The 16,168-nt window shown below is 39.6% G+C and overlaps 1 protein-coding gene across 6 annotated transcripts in view; it reads right to left on the bottom strand.

Moving 5' to 3' along the window:
• PRIM2 (DNA primase subunit 2) overlaps positions 1-16,168 on the bottom strand; it is a 306,979-nt gene that overhangs the window by 98,242 nt on the left and 192,569 nt on the right. For all 6 annotated transcript variants that reach the window (XM_084623651.1, XM_084623647.1, XM_084623652.1 and 3 more), the window contains 2 exons: positions 11,934-12,006; positions 7,733-7,918 (listed from right to left, as the gene is read on the bottom strand). In XM_084623651.1, coding sequence (XP_084479777.1) covers positions 7,733-7,918; positions 11,934-12,006 — 259 coding nt within the window. The remainder of the gene's footprint in view (positions 1-7,732; positions 7,919-11,933; positions 12,007-16,168) is intronic.

The following is a 16,168-nucleotide window of genomic DNA, read 5'->3' as shown; positions in this document are numbered from 1 at the left end:
GATTAATCAGATTGGGACTTTTCAGCGTGGAAAAGAGATGACTGGGGAAAATATGATAGAGGCAAATTGGGCGAATATGATAGAGGCAAATACAAAATCATGACGGGTGTGGAAATAAGTAAATAAGGAAGTGTCATTTACTCCTCATAATGCAAGAACTAGCAGTCACCAAATGAAATTAATAAGCAGCAGGTTTAAAACAAACAAAAGGAAGTATTTCTTCACACAACGCACAGTCAACCTGTGGAACTCTTTGACAGAGGATGTTGTGAAGGGCAAGACTATAACAGGGTTCAAAAGAGAACTAGATAGGTTCATGGAGGATAGGTCCATCAATGGCTATTAGCCAGGATGGACAAGGATGGTGTCCCTAGTCTCTGTTTGCCAGAAGCTAGGAATGGGATACAGCGGATGGATCACTTGATGATTACCTGTTCTGCTCATTCCCTCTGAAGCACCTGGCATTGGCCACTGTCAGAAGACAGGATACTGAGCTAGACTGACCTTTGGTCTGACCCAGTATGGCCGTTCTTATGCCATACTGTAGCTAAGAGGGCAAATGTAATTCCTGGAAGTGTAAACGGGAATATCAAGTAGGAATAAGGAGATGGTATTCCCTATATAGCATTAGTAAAACCATTACTGAATACAATCTCCAGTTCTGGTGCCCACAATTCAAACAGGATGTAGAAAAATTGGAGAGGCTTCAGAAAAGAGCTACAAGAATGATTAAAGATCTGGAAAACATGCCTTATAGTGAGAGACTAAGCTAAGTCTTTTTAGTTTATCAAAGAGAAAGCCGACAGCTTGATCACAGTCTGGAAGTACCTACACGCGGAAGAGATTTGTGATAGCAGACAGTTCTGTAATCCAACTGAAAAGGGCATAATGAGAACCAATGGTGAGAAGCTGAAGCTAGACAAATTCAGACTAGAAATAAGGCACCAGAACGGCTACTAAACATTAACAATTCAAACTCTCCATCACTTGCAGGCTGTAAGTCAAGATTTCTAAAAGATATGCGATAGCTCAAATACAAGTTATGGGCTTGATGCAGAAATTATCAAGAAGTCCTTTAGTTTATGTTATGCAGGAGGTCAGACTAGATGATAATTAATGGACACTTCTGGTCTTAAAATCTAGGAATCTAAGGGTTTCTCTACACTTAAAATACAACAGCAGGTCAGCTGGGCCACTGCAGCTGGTGGCTGTAGCACTTCCATGTAGACACTACCTACACGGATGGGAGGGATTCTACCATCAGCATAAATAATCTACCTCCCCAAGAGACGATAGCTAGGTCTGTCTACCTGGGGACTTAGTTTGAATCATAGAATCATAGAATATCAGGGTTGGAAGGGACCCCTGAAGGTCATCTAGTCCAACCCCCTGCTCGAAGCAGGACCAATTCCCAGTTAAATCATCCCAGCCAGGGCTTTGTCAAGCCTGACCTTAAAAACCTCTAAGGAAGGAGATTCTACCACCTCCCTAGGTAACGCATTCCAGTGTTTCACCACCCTCTTAGTGGAAAAGTTTTTCCTAATAGCCAATCTAAACCTCCCCCACTGCAACTTGAGACCATTACTCCTCGTTCTGTCATCTGCTACCATTGAGAACAGTCTAGAGCCATCCTCTTTGGAACCCCCTTTCAGGTAGTTGAAAGCAGCTATCAAATCCCCCCTCATTCTTCTCTTCTGCAGGCTAAACAATCCCAGCTCCCTCAGCCTCTCTTCATAAGTCATGTGTTCTAGACCCCTAATCATTTTTGTTGCCCTTCGCTGGACTCTCTCCAATTTATCCACATCCTTCTTGTAGTGAGGGGCCCAAAACTGGACACAGTACTCCAGATGAGGCCTCACCAATGTCAAATAGAGGGGAACGATCACGTCCCTCGATCTGCTCGCTATGCCCCTACTTATACATCCCAAAATGCCATTGGCCTTCTTGGCAACAAGGGCACACTGCTGACTCATATCCAGCTTCTCGTCCACTGTCACCCCTAGGTCCTTTTCCGCAGAACTGCTGCCTAGCCATTCGGTCCCTAGTCTGTAGCTGTGCATTGGATTCTTCCATCCTAAGTGCAGGACCCTGCACTTATCCTTATTGAACCTCATCAGATTTCTTTTGGCCCAATCCTCCAATTTGTCTAGGTCCTTCGGTATCCTATCCCTCCCCTCCAGCGTATCTACCACTCCTCCCAGTTTAGTATCATCCGCAAATTTGCTGAGTGCGCAATCCACACCATCCTCCAGATCATTAAGGAAGATATTGAACAAAACCGGCCCCAGGACCGACCCTTGGGGCACTCCACTTGATACCGGCTGCCAACTAGACATGGAGCCATTGATCACTACCCGTTGAGCCCGACAATCTAGCCAGCTTTCTACCCACCTTATAGTGCATTCATCCAGCCCATACTTCCTTAACTTGCTGACAAGAATACTGTGGGAGACCGTGTCAAAAGCTTTGCTAAAGTCAAGAAACAATACATCCACTGCTTTCCCTTCATCCACAGAACCAGTAATCTCGTCATAAAAGGCAATTAGATTAGTCAGGCATGACCTTCCCTTGGTGAATCCATGCTGGCTGTTCCTGATCACTTTCCTCTCATGCAAGTGCATCAGGATTGATTCTTTGAGGACCTGCTCCATGATTTTTCCAGGGACTGAGGTTAGGCTGACTGGCCTGTAGTTCCCAGGATCCTCCTTCTTTCCTTTTTTAAAGATTGGCACTACATTAGCCTTTTTCCAGTCATCCGGGACTTCCCCCGTTCGCCACGAGTTTTCAAAGATAATGGCCAATGGCTCTGCAATCACAGCCGCCAATTCCTTCAGCACTCTCGGATGCAACTCGTCCGGCCCCATGGACTTGTGCACGTCCAGCTTTTCTAAATAGTCCCTAACCACCTCTATCTCCACAGAGGGCTGGCCATCTGTTCCCCATTTTGTGATGCCCAGCGCAGCTGTCTGGGAGCTGACCTTGTTAGTGAAGACAGAGGCAAAAAAAGCATTGAGTACATTAGCTTTTTCCACATCCTCTGTCACTAGGTTGCCTCCCTCATTCAGTAAGGGGCCCACACTTTCCTTGGCTTTCTTCTTGTTGCCAACATACCTGAAGAAACCCTTCTTGTTACTCTTGACATCTCTCGCTAGCTGCAGCTCCAGGTGCGATTTGGCCCTCCTGATTTCATTCCTACATGCCCGAGCAATATTTTTATACTTTTCCCTGGTCATATGTCCAACCTTACACTTCTTGTAAGCTTCTTTTTTATGTTTAAGATCCGCTAGGATTTCACCATTAAGCCAAGCTGGTCGCCTGCCATATTTACTATTCTTTCGACTCATCGGGATGATTTGTCCCTGTAACCTCAACAGGGATTGGCTTAACAATGTGTGGATTTTTCAGACCCCGGATTGATGTAGTTAAACAGACCTAATTTTCTAGTGTAGACCGGCCTAAGACTCTATGACGTTTTGTAAGGCTGGCAGAATCTGACCCTCACTCATATACACTATAACTTTTACTGAAATGTCTATTTTGGGGATTGTGATACAATGCTTTCATTCCTCCTTTTCTAAAATATTTCTAAAGACACTGGAAATATGTAGCCTTTCAGACTGCAGTAGCTACCCCTTCAGACAGATACAAAATCTGAAGATATGTAGATTAAAGTATCTGAATTGTCATGATGATTAGTTAAATATGTACCACTTCAGCATTCTTGTTAGGCTCTGATGCAATAATGATGAAATATCAATACTATTAATGTATGCTATGTTCTTTGAACTACACAAGCGTGTCATACTACTTTGATCTTCCTCAGTATTCTGTATCTTAACTGCCTCTCATTCCATTTTCTTTCCATGGGTTAATATGACTGCAACTCTGGAAGAAGTGTAGTGACAAGCAAATCAAAACACAGCATTCTGAAACGTCAAAATGGGACATTACATTCCTATTATCCCAAGAATACATGAGTGTAATACCATGGCACTATTTTCCACTGAAAGATTTTAATCAAGAGCTGAAAATTACAACTTTATTTCTTTCTTCTGACAAAGATAACAAGACTGTGAAATTGTACCAAATAAATCTCTTCCTGTTGTAACGTTCCAAGTGCGGATCCTACTTGTATGTCGAAGACCTAAACTATAGCAAAGAGTCCATACTCATATTATGCATTTCATTGGTATCCATAGCTATGTATACTAGGTATCTTTTACAATTCAACATTTGCCTTCTGAAATTACACATGCCCATTTTAGATGACGCTTTGCATCTCTGTTTTACATTGGCTCCTTCCTTAAGGTATGGGGACATTTTAAGGCAAAGGAATTTACAGTGCATTCAGTAGCAAACTGATAAACATATGACACTGTCGTGATCTGATGGATCAAGTTTAGTCATTACACAAATGAAGACTCTTCCTCTAGGACTACAGGTCTGAGGAAACAAAAGCTAAGCTATTAGCCATTTAAAATGTTACATTTTTCAACACCTAAAACACACCTTTAAGGTTCCTGTAGCCAAGACTATTTCTACTTATTGAGCAAATGATGTAATTAAAATTAAAGGTGGGCATGTGAAAAGCAGAGCTCATGTTGACTAGCTAAAACACCCTCTGCTTATCCAGCTTGATATCTGAGAAGTTTGATACAATGTGTAAAATTACAGTTTAGGTGTTAGCAATGTTAAAAGCTGTTATGCAAAAACATTAAATTCTTTCAAACCATAACCAGCTTTTAAATATTGTTAGTGCTATTGGTGTGTGTGGATCCTGCTCAAGATCTTTCAGGTAGAAATTAAAAGATGACAAAGTGATGTTCTTATACATATTTTCCAGGGAAATATGCCTGAAGAAATTCCATCTTCATGATTCTTTAAGTTCAGCATCTTGCTGAGGAAAGCCATTAGCTTTGGTGGCTTGGACATGACAGCACCAGGAGATTTTTGGTTTTCCATGTTTTGGTTTTAACCTCTCTCTGGTACTTGAGCTTCACCCTAGTCATGCAAGTTACTGTGTCCTCTCTGACTGCCCTGCCATAGTGACAAGGAAGGGAGGAGATCAGATGACATGATCCATTTTTTTTTCCAGGCCTTGAATAGAAAAAGTGATTTTTTTCTCTTTTCCTTCGATGATTTCCTTTTCCATTAGAGACTACAAATGCATTTGTCATCCTTTATTTTCAGATAAAAGGTAGAATCGTTTTTCAGTGTACTCACAATCTGCAACTTAATTTGAAACTTCAAAGATTTTGCAAAACTACACATAAAAATCCCTAATGGTTGTTCATTTCATAAGTGTCTACAGAAATCCTCTGGGGTGGAGATTCTAACACTAACTGGGAAACTAAAAAGGACTAAAACAATAAAAAACTGAGAATAATATAGGTTTAATATTTGCAGGAGAACAGAAGGATCAGCTCTGGAAACTAGAGGATTCTGACTCAGGCCATGTGCCAGTAAGAAGGTACTGGAGAGGGAATCATTCCACCCTGCTCCTTTTACTTTTAGCGCGGAGCATGTGGACAAGAGTGATCCAGTGGGTATAGTGTACTTAGATTTTCAGAAAGTCTTTGACAGGTTCCCTCTCCAAAGGCTCTTAAGCAAAGTAAGCTGTCACGGATAAGAGAAAAAGTCCTCTCATGGATCAGTAACTAGTTAAAAGATAGGAAACAAAGGGTAGGAATAAATGGTCAGTTTTCAAAATGGAGAGAGGTAAATAGTGGTGTCCCCAAGGAGTCTGTACTGGAACCAGTACTATTCAACATATTAATAAATAATCTGGAAAAAGGAGTGAACAGTGAGGTGGCAAAATTTGCATATGAAACAAAACTACTCAAAATAGTTAAGTCCAAATCAGACTGGGACGAGTTACAAAGGGATCTCACGAAACTGAGTGACTGGACAACAAAATGGTAGATGAAACTGAATGTTGATAAATGCAAAGTAATGCACATTGGAAAACATAATCCTAAACATACAAAATGATGGGGTCTAACTTATTTGTTACCACTCAAGAAAGATCTTGGAATCACAGTGGATAGTTGTCTGAAATATCTACTCAACGTACAGCAGCAAAGCTATAGAATCTTAGGAAGCATTAAGAAAGGGAGAGATGATAAAAACTGAAAATATCATAATGCCACTATATAAATCCATGATACGCCCACATCTGGAATACTGCATGCAGTTCTGGTCACCCCATTTCAAAAAAGATATATTAGAAATGGAAAAGGTACAGAGAAGAGCAACAAAAACAATTAGGGGAATGGAACAGCTTCCATATGAAGAGAGATTAAAAGGACTGGATCTTTTCAACTTGGAAAAGAGATGATTAAGAGGGGATATGAGAGAAGACTGTAACATTGTGACTTATGTGTAGAAAGTGGATAAGGAAGTGGTATTTAATCCTTCACATTACACAAGAACCAATAAAATTAATAGGCAGCATATTTAAAACAAACAAAAGGAAATACTTCTTCACACTATGCAAAGTCAACCTGTGGAACTTGTTGCCAGGGGATGTTGTGAAGGCCAAAGTATAATGGGATTCAAAAAAGAATTAGATAAGTTCATGAGGGATAGGTCCATCAATGGCTATTAGCTAAGATCATCAGGGATGCAACTCCATGCTCTAGGTGTCCCTGGCCTCTGTTTGCCAGAAGCTGGGAGTGGATGACAGGGGATGGATCACTTGATGATTGCCTGTTCTAGTCAATCCCTCTGAAGCACCTGGCATTGACCACTGTCAGAAGACAGGATACTGTGCTAGATGGACCATTGGTCTGACCCACAATGGTCATTCTTATGTTCTTGTCTTTCACTGGCTCCTCCTTCTCTATTGCATGATATTTACACAATCTTTCTTAACTTATAAGGCTCTACCCCATCCTACTTATTTCTTATTCACTATCAGAATGTCAGCTCCCACTGATAGGCCCATGATGCCAGCCTCCATCACCCACTTACTAAGTTTTCAAAAAAGCATTCCTTCACACTTTCTCCCATGCTGCCCCTCATCCATGGAAGAAGCTTTCTGTAAATATCCACAAAACTAACACGTTATTCTACTTAAAACTCTCTTTCCTATGACACCTAGAAAACACTTAACAATAGTTATGCTCCTGGTGCCTCTGCCTATCATTCTGACCAAAACTGTCTCGTTGTTTCCTTTACTCCCCGCATCTGTCTATATACACGTATTGCTTCTTATCTTTAGACTGTAAACTCTTGGGGGCAGTGGCCATCTTTTTCTATGACATCTAGCACAATGAGGTATTGGTCTATGACTAAGACTCTTAGGCATTATGATAATACAAATAATAATAATGACTATTACGAAGTTTCAGCTAGTACAAAATATGGCAACTTTCCTGCCATTTCAGTTCCTGAACTGCGTTGGCTTTTCAGCTGCTTAGTGGTGCAATACAACGTGCCAGTTCTAATCTACGGAACTCTGTTTGGTTTAGAACATGGCTTTCCTTGGAATTGCCTCTCTTTTCCCATGCCTCATTGAAGTGGGTGAGACAAACAAAAACAACAACATTTTGTTAAAAAGCAAAATTATACCCAAAAGGAGAAAAGTACTTAGAAAGGTGCATTATCCTAGTTTTTACACTAACGTTTAGTAAAATAGTTTCCAGTTAATTATGAAGTGTGGTATGAAGAACAGACTATATTATTAAGAAATCCTTGCACTTTGATATTTAGCCTTGTTTTTAAAACTTACCTTGTCTGCATCCACTTTTCCTTTAATAAATTCAGACTTCCAGAATTGCAAAGCTTGTTCCAGCGTTAAGCCAATGCCCTTTAAGAACAATCCATATTGCATACGGCCTCCGTGACGGAGATGGTGGTTATCACGCAGGGCTTTGTTCAGCTGTCTCATGCAAAGAGGAAATGATTTAACAGAAAGCTGCAAGAATAAGAAAATATGTGTGTAAAACAGACTAGCCAATTAATTGATAGGATATATGCTTATTGGGATTACTAATTAACTCCACTTGGAAAGGCTGATGGCTGGGGGAAATAAAATGCACTGGACTGCAGATAATTCAAATATGTCCTTGACCCTTTAAATTTAATAAGTCTTCCAAGGACAAAAACATAAAACAGAGTAACACAAGTGGAAAGCTACTAAGTAACAAAAGTGTATTTGATAATTTTCTTTCTTACAGCAAAAAACCCCCTGTAGAACTATTACAATGGGTCTTACGCCTGCTTATAGCTCCTTGGAGGATTTTACCCCAAAGAAAATGAAGGTGTGTGCGACAGTTTAAACATCAAAGAGTCACAGAATCTGAGGCCAGAAGAGAGCACCAGATCATCTAATCTGACCTCCTGTTAACACAAGCTACCATCACTCAGCACCAGCACACTAAACCCAATAACTGAAATTAGAGCAAAGAAGTATTACAAGTATTACAAGGAAACTAAACTACTATGTGCCACAGACAGATAACAGGTGCTCCAATGCATGAGGGCCCTGCAATGGTAGAGAATTGATTACATGTGATATATCCACATATTTCCAGCATGCGACATGCATCCCATGCTACAGAGGAAGACAAAAAAAATCCATGATCACTGCCAATCTGACTCGGGGTAAAATTCCTTCCCGACACCACACATAGGGATCAGTTAGACCCTGAGCATGTGAGCAAGAATAAGCCAGCAAAGCATCTGAGAGAGAGAGAGAATGCTCAGTACCACCTAAAGCACTGGCCCTCCCTGCCCAGTATCCCATCTCCCACTGTGGTAATCTCTGATTCTTCAAAGGAAAACAACAAAAAACTACACACAGAATCCCTCCCTGATCATTGCAAGTGGCCAGCTGAAGCCCTGAAGCATGAGATTACAAGAACATCAGACATAAACCACAACGCACCCTTCTGCCTCCCACCATCAAAAACCCACCATACAATCCCACTCACAAATGTGTCGAGCTTTCTCTTAAAACTAATTAAATTTTCCCCCACAACTTCTATTGGGAGGCTCTTTTAGAACCTCAATCCTCTGATGGTTAGAACCCTTCTTCTAATTTCCAGATTGAATTTATTCATGGATCGTTTACACCCATTTGTTCCTGTGCCAACATTGTCCAGCATTCCCCAGAACTATGACCTTGTGACAGGTGGGTTGGATCTAGGGACTTCCTGCTAGAAGAAAGGAAGTTTTCAGGTAAGATAAAAAATGTTCTGATTCTTCTTTGTAGGGAAAGTCCACAGGTCCATCATAATGGGATGTTCAATAGCACTGTGTCACCAAAAGAGGGGTCAGAGAGATCTTTTTAAATAAATAGATCAGTTACTGGGTGAGCATAGAACGTAAATCCCTTCCTCCCATGACAAAGACTGAGATGATCTGCACATTTAACTTGTAAAACATAGTAAAGGTGTGCAAAAACATGACCAGATGGCCACCCTGCATCTTTCTTTGTATGTTAGTATAATTCTTCAGGTCATGAAACTTCCACGGCTCTGAATGAAAGAGCACAACAGTTCAAGGGGGAAAAAAAACTGTTTTTTCTCTCTGAAAGCTTCTGAAACGACTTTAGTAACTGAAGCCTTAGCAGCAGATGTAGGGTGGTTTTATGATTTTTAATTTATTTTGAGATTTTTAGACCAACAGAGCTAGAGCTTTCCTGAAGTGAATACTGCATTCAGTGTTGATTTGTACTATACACTATGTACTTCTTACATCAAGAGTATGCCAGAGTTGGAGGTTTTTGCAGGTGGGCAAAAAGAGTGGAAACAAAATTTCTTCTAACAAGGTTTATCTTGGGAATAAAGGTTGTGTTAACGCTTAGCACAATTTTCCCTTCATGAGGGGTGCAGTACTGTTGCAAGAAAGAAATTCTATGGGCACTTGTGACAAGGGATCAAAGAAATGCTTAGGGAAGGCATTTAATACAAGATTTATTTCCCGGGAGCGAGTTTTCCTCATTGATGTGGATTTGAGAAGTACAGCCTATTATTACTCTGGAATAAGACTTTGGTTTCTCTCCAGAGTTCTGAATACAAAAAGGTCCCTTGATAGGTGTGCAACTCAGGACCCAACTCTCCATTCAAAGACCTTGGGCTGTAGATTCCATTCTCCTGGATTATCCTTTGTTCTCTTCACCAGCTGCTATGATGTTTATTTCCTCTTTGCATGCTGTGCTTGAGAAAACAGATTTGTTTTTCTTCCTTTTCACTCAGGAACAAAGAAAATTAGATGTGCATAGCCAGAATGAGAATCTAGTGTTTCCTTCTTTGCTGATATAAGCCATTGCGGAAGTGCTTTAAGATGTCACTGGTATATCTTGGCTGATCAGGACTGGATTTATCTTTCTTAGGGCTTAATTCTCTGAGCCAACTAATATTGTGTTGAAGTTCTGCTCTTTCAGTAGCCTAGGGTGAAATTGTTGAAATTCCCTGCTCTTCAAGCTGGCATAGATTTTCTCCACAAACCTGCTCTGATTCTAACATACTTTGGCCTTTTGAGTACCTCTTGGCAATGGGACAAAAGAGAACAGGCATAATAGGTTCTGTGGACTCAAGAAAATAAGAAACTTCTGGAGAAGACATGTGGAACCTCACTGACAACAGTATGTTGGTGAAGAGACCTTCATTCTGCTTCAAGATATCAAAGCCAAGATAGATTCATTGAAGAATGGATGGCATTGTGCCCTTTGGCCACCAGCTTCTGAATCCTGCCCTCTGATAGGAAAAACATTTCTGTGAAGGCTGATATCTCTAACTCCCAGAAGTAATATCAGCTCCATGACATCACTTAGATCGTAGTGGAGTTAGCCCAGATTCCGTTCTGGAATAACATGGATTGGACAAGTGATACCTGTTTTGTGGGCCATTTCCAGGAGCAGTGCTCCAATGAGCAGGTAGTTTTGGAATGGGTATGTGTGAATCCTTTTCTACCAGAGGAAAATACAATGTTTACTAGCACTTTAGTTAATATCCTTAGAGAGGCAGGCAGTTCAAAAAGTAAAAGCAGCATACTGGTAACATCATCTTTTGTATGTGACTCTGGTATCTTTTCCAGGAGGTACATAGAACAATGTGTAGGTAAGTGTTCTACAGATAAATTAATGACAGAAAAAGTTTCCTTTGGAATTGCTGCTATGGTGGAATTTAGGATTTCCATCCTGAACCATGGCTTCTGGAGGAATCTGTTCAAAGACCTCTGATAGAGCTTTCCTTGTCTTTGAAATCCTAGGACACTGAGAAGAGAAAGGAGTAGAAGTCTAAGCCTTCTTGTTCTGTGGGAGATCAATTACCCAATTTGAAATAGGTGATATATTGCAGTCTTCATACCCAGGTGTTTCAAATTGGTTGGATGAAAAGCGGGGATGTTAATAATCTTGGTTTTGGAGGTGCATTTAATTCTAATGCTGAATCTCTCTACCTAAGATTCATTCTTCTAATGTAGCATTTAGGCAAAATTCAAAATTTCCTGCCACTTGCTCCCATTTGTTCCCGATTCCCTCTGCCAATTATTGAGGTTTTACAATAAACTTTCATAGGTCCATATTTTTAAAAAATCCCCCAAAACAGGGAAACTGACCAATTATATAGAAATTGACTATAAAATGAAGAAGAAAAACAACTGGAGGTAAAATTAAAAAATTAACACCAACTCACAAACAGTCCCACTCTAATTTCTCACAGGTTGCACTTCAAGTTAACTTTGCTGCATTTTAGCTTTTATGTGACATAATTTTGTTGAACTGGTCCTCAAAACAGTTTGAGAACTACTACTGAAGAGATAAAGCAGATAGTTTAGTCACAGCTTTTATGGACAGGGAGAATAAAGACTTTTTTAAGAAAGGCCAGTCATACCCTAGGAGGTGGTGGGATGAACTGTTAATCGCTTTTAGAAAGGCAAGACAACAATGAGCATATAGCAACCAATGAAGAGCACAAAGTACTTACTGCATCAATGTGTTCTAATGAAATTTTCCCAACATTTTTTTGTATGCTGTAATCTGGACCAACATAGGAATGGCTGAAACAAAAAAAGGAAATATGTTGTTTAGTTTAGTTAGTTAAAAAAAGAAATTTTCATAAATGCAGGAATAGATGACCTTGCAACTTTTAGCAAATTAAATTTAGGAACTGAGAACTTTACATGCAAACCACAGACAAGAAAAAAATCGTGCTGAGTTATCTGTTTTGTAAACCAAATTAGAAATAACACTAAAATCAAGATTATACAGAATTTTTTTGTTGTTGTTCCTGTATTCCTGGGGGGGGGGGGGGGAATAGGGAGAGTCTTCAGTCTTTAGATATTGGTGCTGAGTTTGAAAGTGTTGAGACACCCTGGTGAACACATCCTAAAAAAAAAAAAGGGAACAGTCACTATAAACTAATTAAAAGTATTCAAAATAATACCAAGAGTACCAAAGTTGTGGTAAACTAAATGTAAGCATCTGGAGCACTACTTGCAATCTCAAATGCATTCTCCTTTGGGGAGGGTGGGGTGGGAGCAGTTATCAGTCTAGTCTGATTGCAGGGCAGAAGAAAAGAGCAATGATGATGAAATTCAACTTTCTTCTCTACTTATGTGGTAGGGTCTCCAACACAATTGGCAACAGGGATAGCTCACACATACAGAGCTACAGGCTCAGCAAGTAGCTCACTGGCCCAAGCTACATTTCTGTGGATGCTGTCAAATTCTAAAAGCCCCCAAACAGTTAAAAACACTGAGTTATATGACAGAACTAGAAAAATATTTTTTAAAATTCAGGCTTCACTAGGAAGACCTGGTGAATTTTTGGCACCCCGTCAGACACTGAAATAAAATAATATTTTGGGGGACAATGACTGTATGCAGTTTTGAATTTAACAGAGAAAGATGACATTTGTACTGAGAGATGTTACAGAATACCCACTAGAAACCATTAAAACCATGATTGTGTATTTAGAAGAACTGTGAGTTAAGGTGAGGATTCTACATGCATTCAGTAATCAAACATTTTTCTTTTTTGATCTTTGAAAACAAGAGTTTTTCAGCTGTGAGACAAAGGATGCAAAAAGTAAGAAAAGAAGTAGAATTTGTGTAAAGTTTTGTTGAACTTAATTTGCAAGCATCGGTTTTTACTCAATTAAGCTGCAAATATTGCATAAGAATAAAAACATTTTGGGGAATGCTGATTCAGGGAGACAACTTCTGATAAAAATTAGTGCTGTAAATATTATCAGGCACTCAGTGATTAACTCCAGAAAGAATGGATACGGCTAAGACAGCATGCTGGATGTTACTGTTTATTCTCTGGTACTTGCAATATTTATTTTGTGTAAAACATGCAATTGAGAGATGACTTTACTGTAGTACATGGTATTCTTTCTGTTTAAATCACAGTTAAAACAAATCCTTGTTTACTTCTTTAGTCTTGTTTTCGGCAGACACTAGAGAATTGGTCAAACTTCTTGAGGTTACTGTCATCTTTGGAATACCTCCTCTCTATTCCCAGACAACAGATAACGAAAACTGGTTGAGTGGTATTTTACTATCATCAATTATTTGTATTACTGTAGTGTTTAGCAGCTCTAGTCATAGACCAGAACTCTACTGTCCTAGGTGCTGTCCAATCACAAAACAAAAAAACAGTCCCTTCCCCAAAGATCTTACAATCTAAGTATAAGACAAGAGACAACAGATGGATCAAACAGGCTGATGGAGGAGTACAAGGAAACAATGAGACAATATTGGTCAGTACAATAGCCAGTAATCTCAGCACACGAGTAGTGTCATCATGTTTTTTTGTAGGCATGACAGAAAATGATATGGTGGCATTGGAAGGATGTAGCTAATCACCTTATATAATCATTTTATTATGTTATCTATTGTTGTGGTTAATTCATATGTAATCAATGTGTGATAAATAGATTTAAATTGTAGGTATAGGCATAGGAATAAGTAGGATAGTATTACAGGGGTATAGGTTGACAAATATTTATGAGTGAAGAGTGTGTATTTGGCATATAAGCAAAGTAAAGCTATAAAGCAAGGCCTGCAGCTGAGGCCTGTAAGATGTTACCTTAGCCACATTAGGCCTTAAGCCTAAAGAAGGATGGACATAAGTAGGTGACCCAGGAATAACCCTGTACCAGTAAAGTTACAAGATTATTGTAAAGAATGTGCCTATGGGTGATGTTTGGGAAAACAGGTACACAGTGTACACTCATCTAAACTGCAAGGTACCTGATTGTAATACCATGGAAAATTCCTTTTGTTGGAACAATGGAAATGCCCCCGCAGAACAGGAGAACAAAGAAAGGGATGTTACAACCTGCTGTTAAAAAAGGGACTAGGGGCAACCTGTTGACCACTAGATCTGAATAAGCAAAGGACAGCTTGTTGTAGAATAAGAAAAAGGAAACTTGAGGGTTGAGGAGAAAGAGAAGAGGGTCTTGGGACCCAGAAGGTACTGACCAAACCCAAAGGTTTCACGATACGGGAAGAAAACTGGAGAGAGGGTTTCTACATGCAGATTTAGTTATTTTTGCATGGGCCTGCAAGGCTCTATGCTTTCTCCGTGAATAAAGTGTGTACACATAGGCTTTTTCAATGAGTTTCTTGCTGTAGCCATCACACATCCATGAAGGGTCAAACTGTAAATCAGAGAACCCCATGAAGATGGGGCTCTGGGAAAACTACTGGTGAGACTGCTTTTGGGGCCTAAGGCAGCTGGACCATATGGTCCCACTTTTGACAAAGGGTACCAAATAGGGAGTCTGCCCTCCGAGACTGAGAGGCCAGAGCCTGGATGCTGTTCAGACTTAGGGTGACCAGATGTCCTAATTTTATAGGGACAGGCCCAATATTTGGGGCTTTGTCTTATGTAGGCACCTACTACCCCCCACCCCCGTCCCGGTTTTTCACACTTGCTGTCTGGTCACCCTACTTAGACTCTTCAGGTTAAGAAGCATTCAGGACCCAATATTTGGATCCAAACCCAACAGCCTAGTGAGCATCCAGCAGTGGGAGCCCAATCAGGTCTGTGACATTTCCTTATCCCTTTTTCTTAAAATCCCATGAGTATTTGAGTAAGAGTATTTAGTATTGAATAAGAGCAGGACACACAGCACTGGCTTTTACATTTTTTTAGAAGAATCAAAAGGAAATTTTTAACCATATTATACAAATGTTATGGTCAGGTCAAAATTTGGATTCAGATTATTTTGGTATTGATCTTTTAAGTACTCTTTGTGTCCGTCTTGACAACGCACTTCATACCTCATGGTTTAACAAGCTAAAGAATTGTACAATCTCCTTCATGGTATCAGTAGACAAATACTTATGCTTACACATAGAAAAATGAGGTAGGTGATGGAGAAAATGAAAGTCTTCTAAAGACACCTTCTTCTGTTTTATTTTGGTCTAACTGAAAACACAATATGCACTAGATGCTAATGAAGTTAGAACTGTAGATACTAAACAAAATGAAAAGAAAAGCACTAAAACAGATTTGTAATTGTCTCTCTGAGACAGCCTTCTCAAACAGATTCAACATTTGGTATCTGTATTTTATTAAACCATCTTCAAGTGACAGCAGCTGCCAGACTAAACTTGTCAAAACCTTCTATCTAAAGTACAAAAAACCTTCTTGAGATTAAAAAAAAAACAGAGATGAATTATGAATTAACATCTCTAAAAGACAATATTCTAATTTAGAATCCTGTTTAGGGTGGTAAACATAGCAAAATAGTTAATACTGCATTCCCTGGCAAATAAAATGTTTCGTTTACTTTGAATACCACCTACTAACTATATAACTGCAACTAAAAAATGCTGTGAAGAGCAAAAGAGTAAGATCCTATGAAAACTGCCCTGAACCTAGGGGGCATCTTAATGCGGAATGCAGCAGCATGAGGAAAGTGAGTGCAAGGAGTAGGATTACCTTTACCTAGCCTCCTGTTCCTTGAAAATGGATCTTGGTCAGTTTGAAGAAATTCAGTGGCCAAAACAGTTGAGTCTATAGCTAAGTTAAAGTGACAACACCAACTTCAAAATTACACATTTAACTGGGGTTTTTTTAAAATCTTCTCTTGTTCCAAACAACACTGTAACTGACATTAGATTTTTTACTGTGGTTATTTAAAGCACTTTGTCTAGTATTTTTTTTTAAAGGGTGCCTTAAGTACACCTTTAAGTCCAAATGTTC

Source organism: Lepidochelys olivacea, assembly GCF_965140295.1.
Source record: "Lepidochelys olivacea isolate rLepOli2 genome assembly, chromosome: 3".
NCBI classification, from domain to species: Eukaryota; Metazoa; Chordata; order Testudines; family Cheloniidae; genus Lepidochelys; species Lepidochelys olivacea.
Note: the sequence above shows the minus strand (reverse complement) of the source record. Positions and strands in the feature narration are given on the sequence as shown.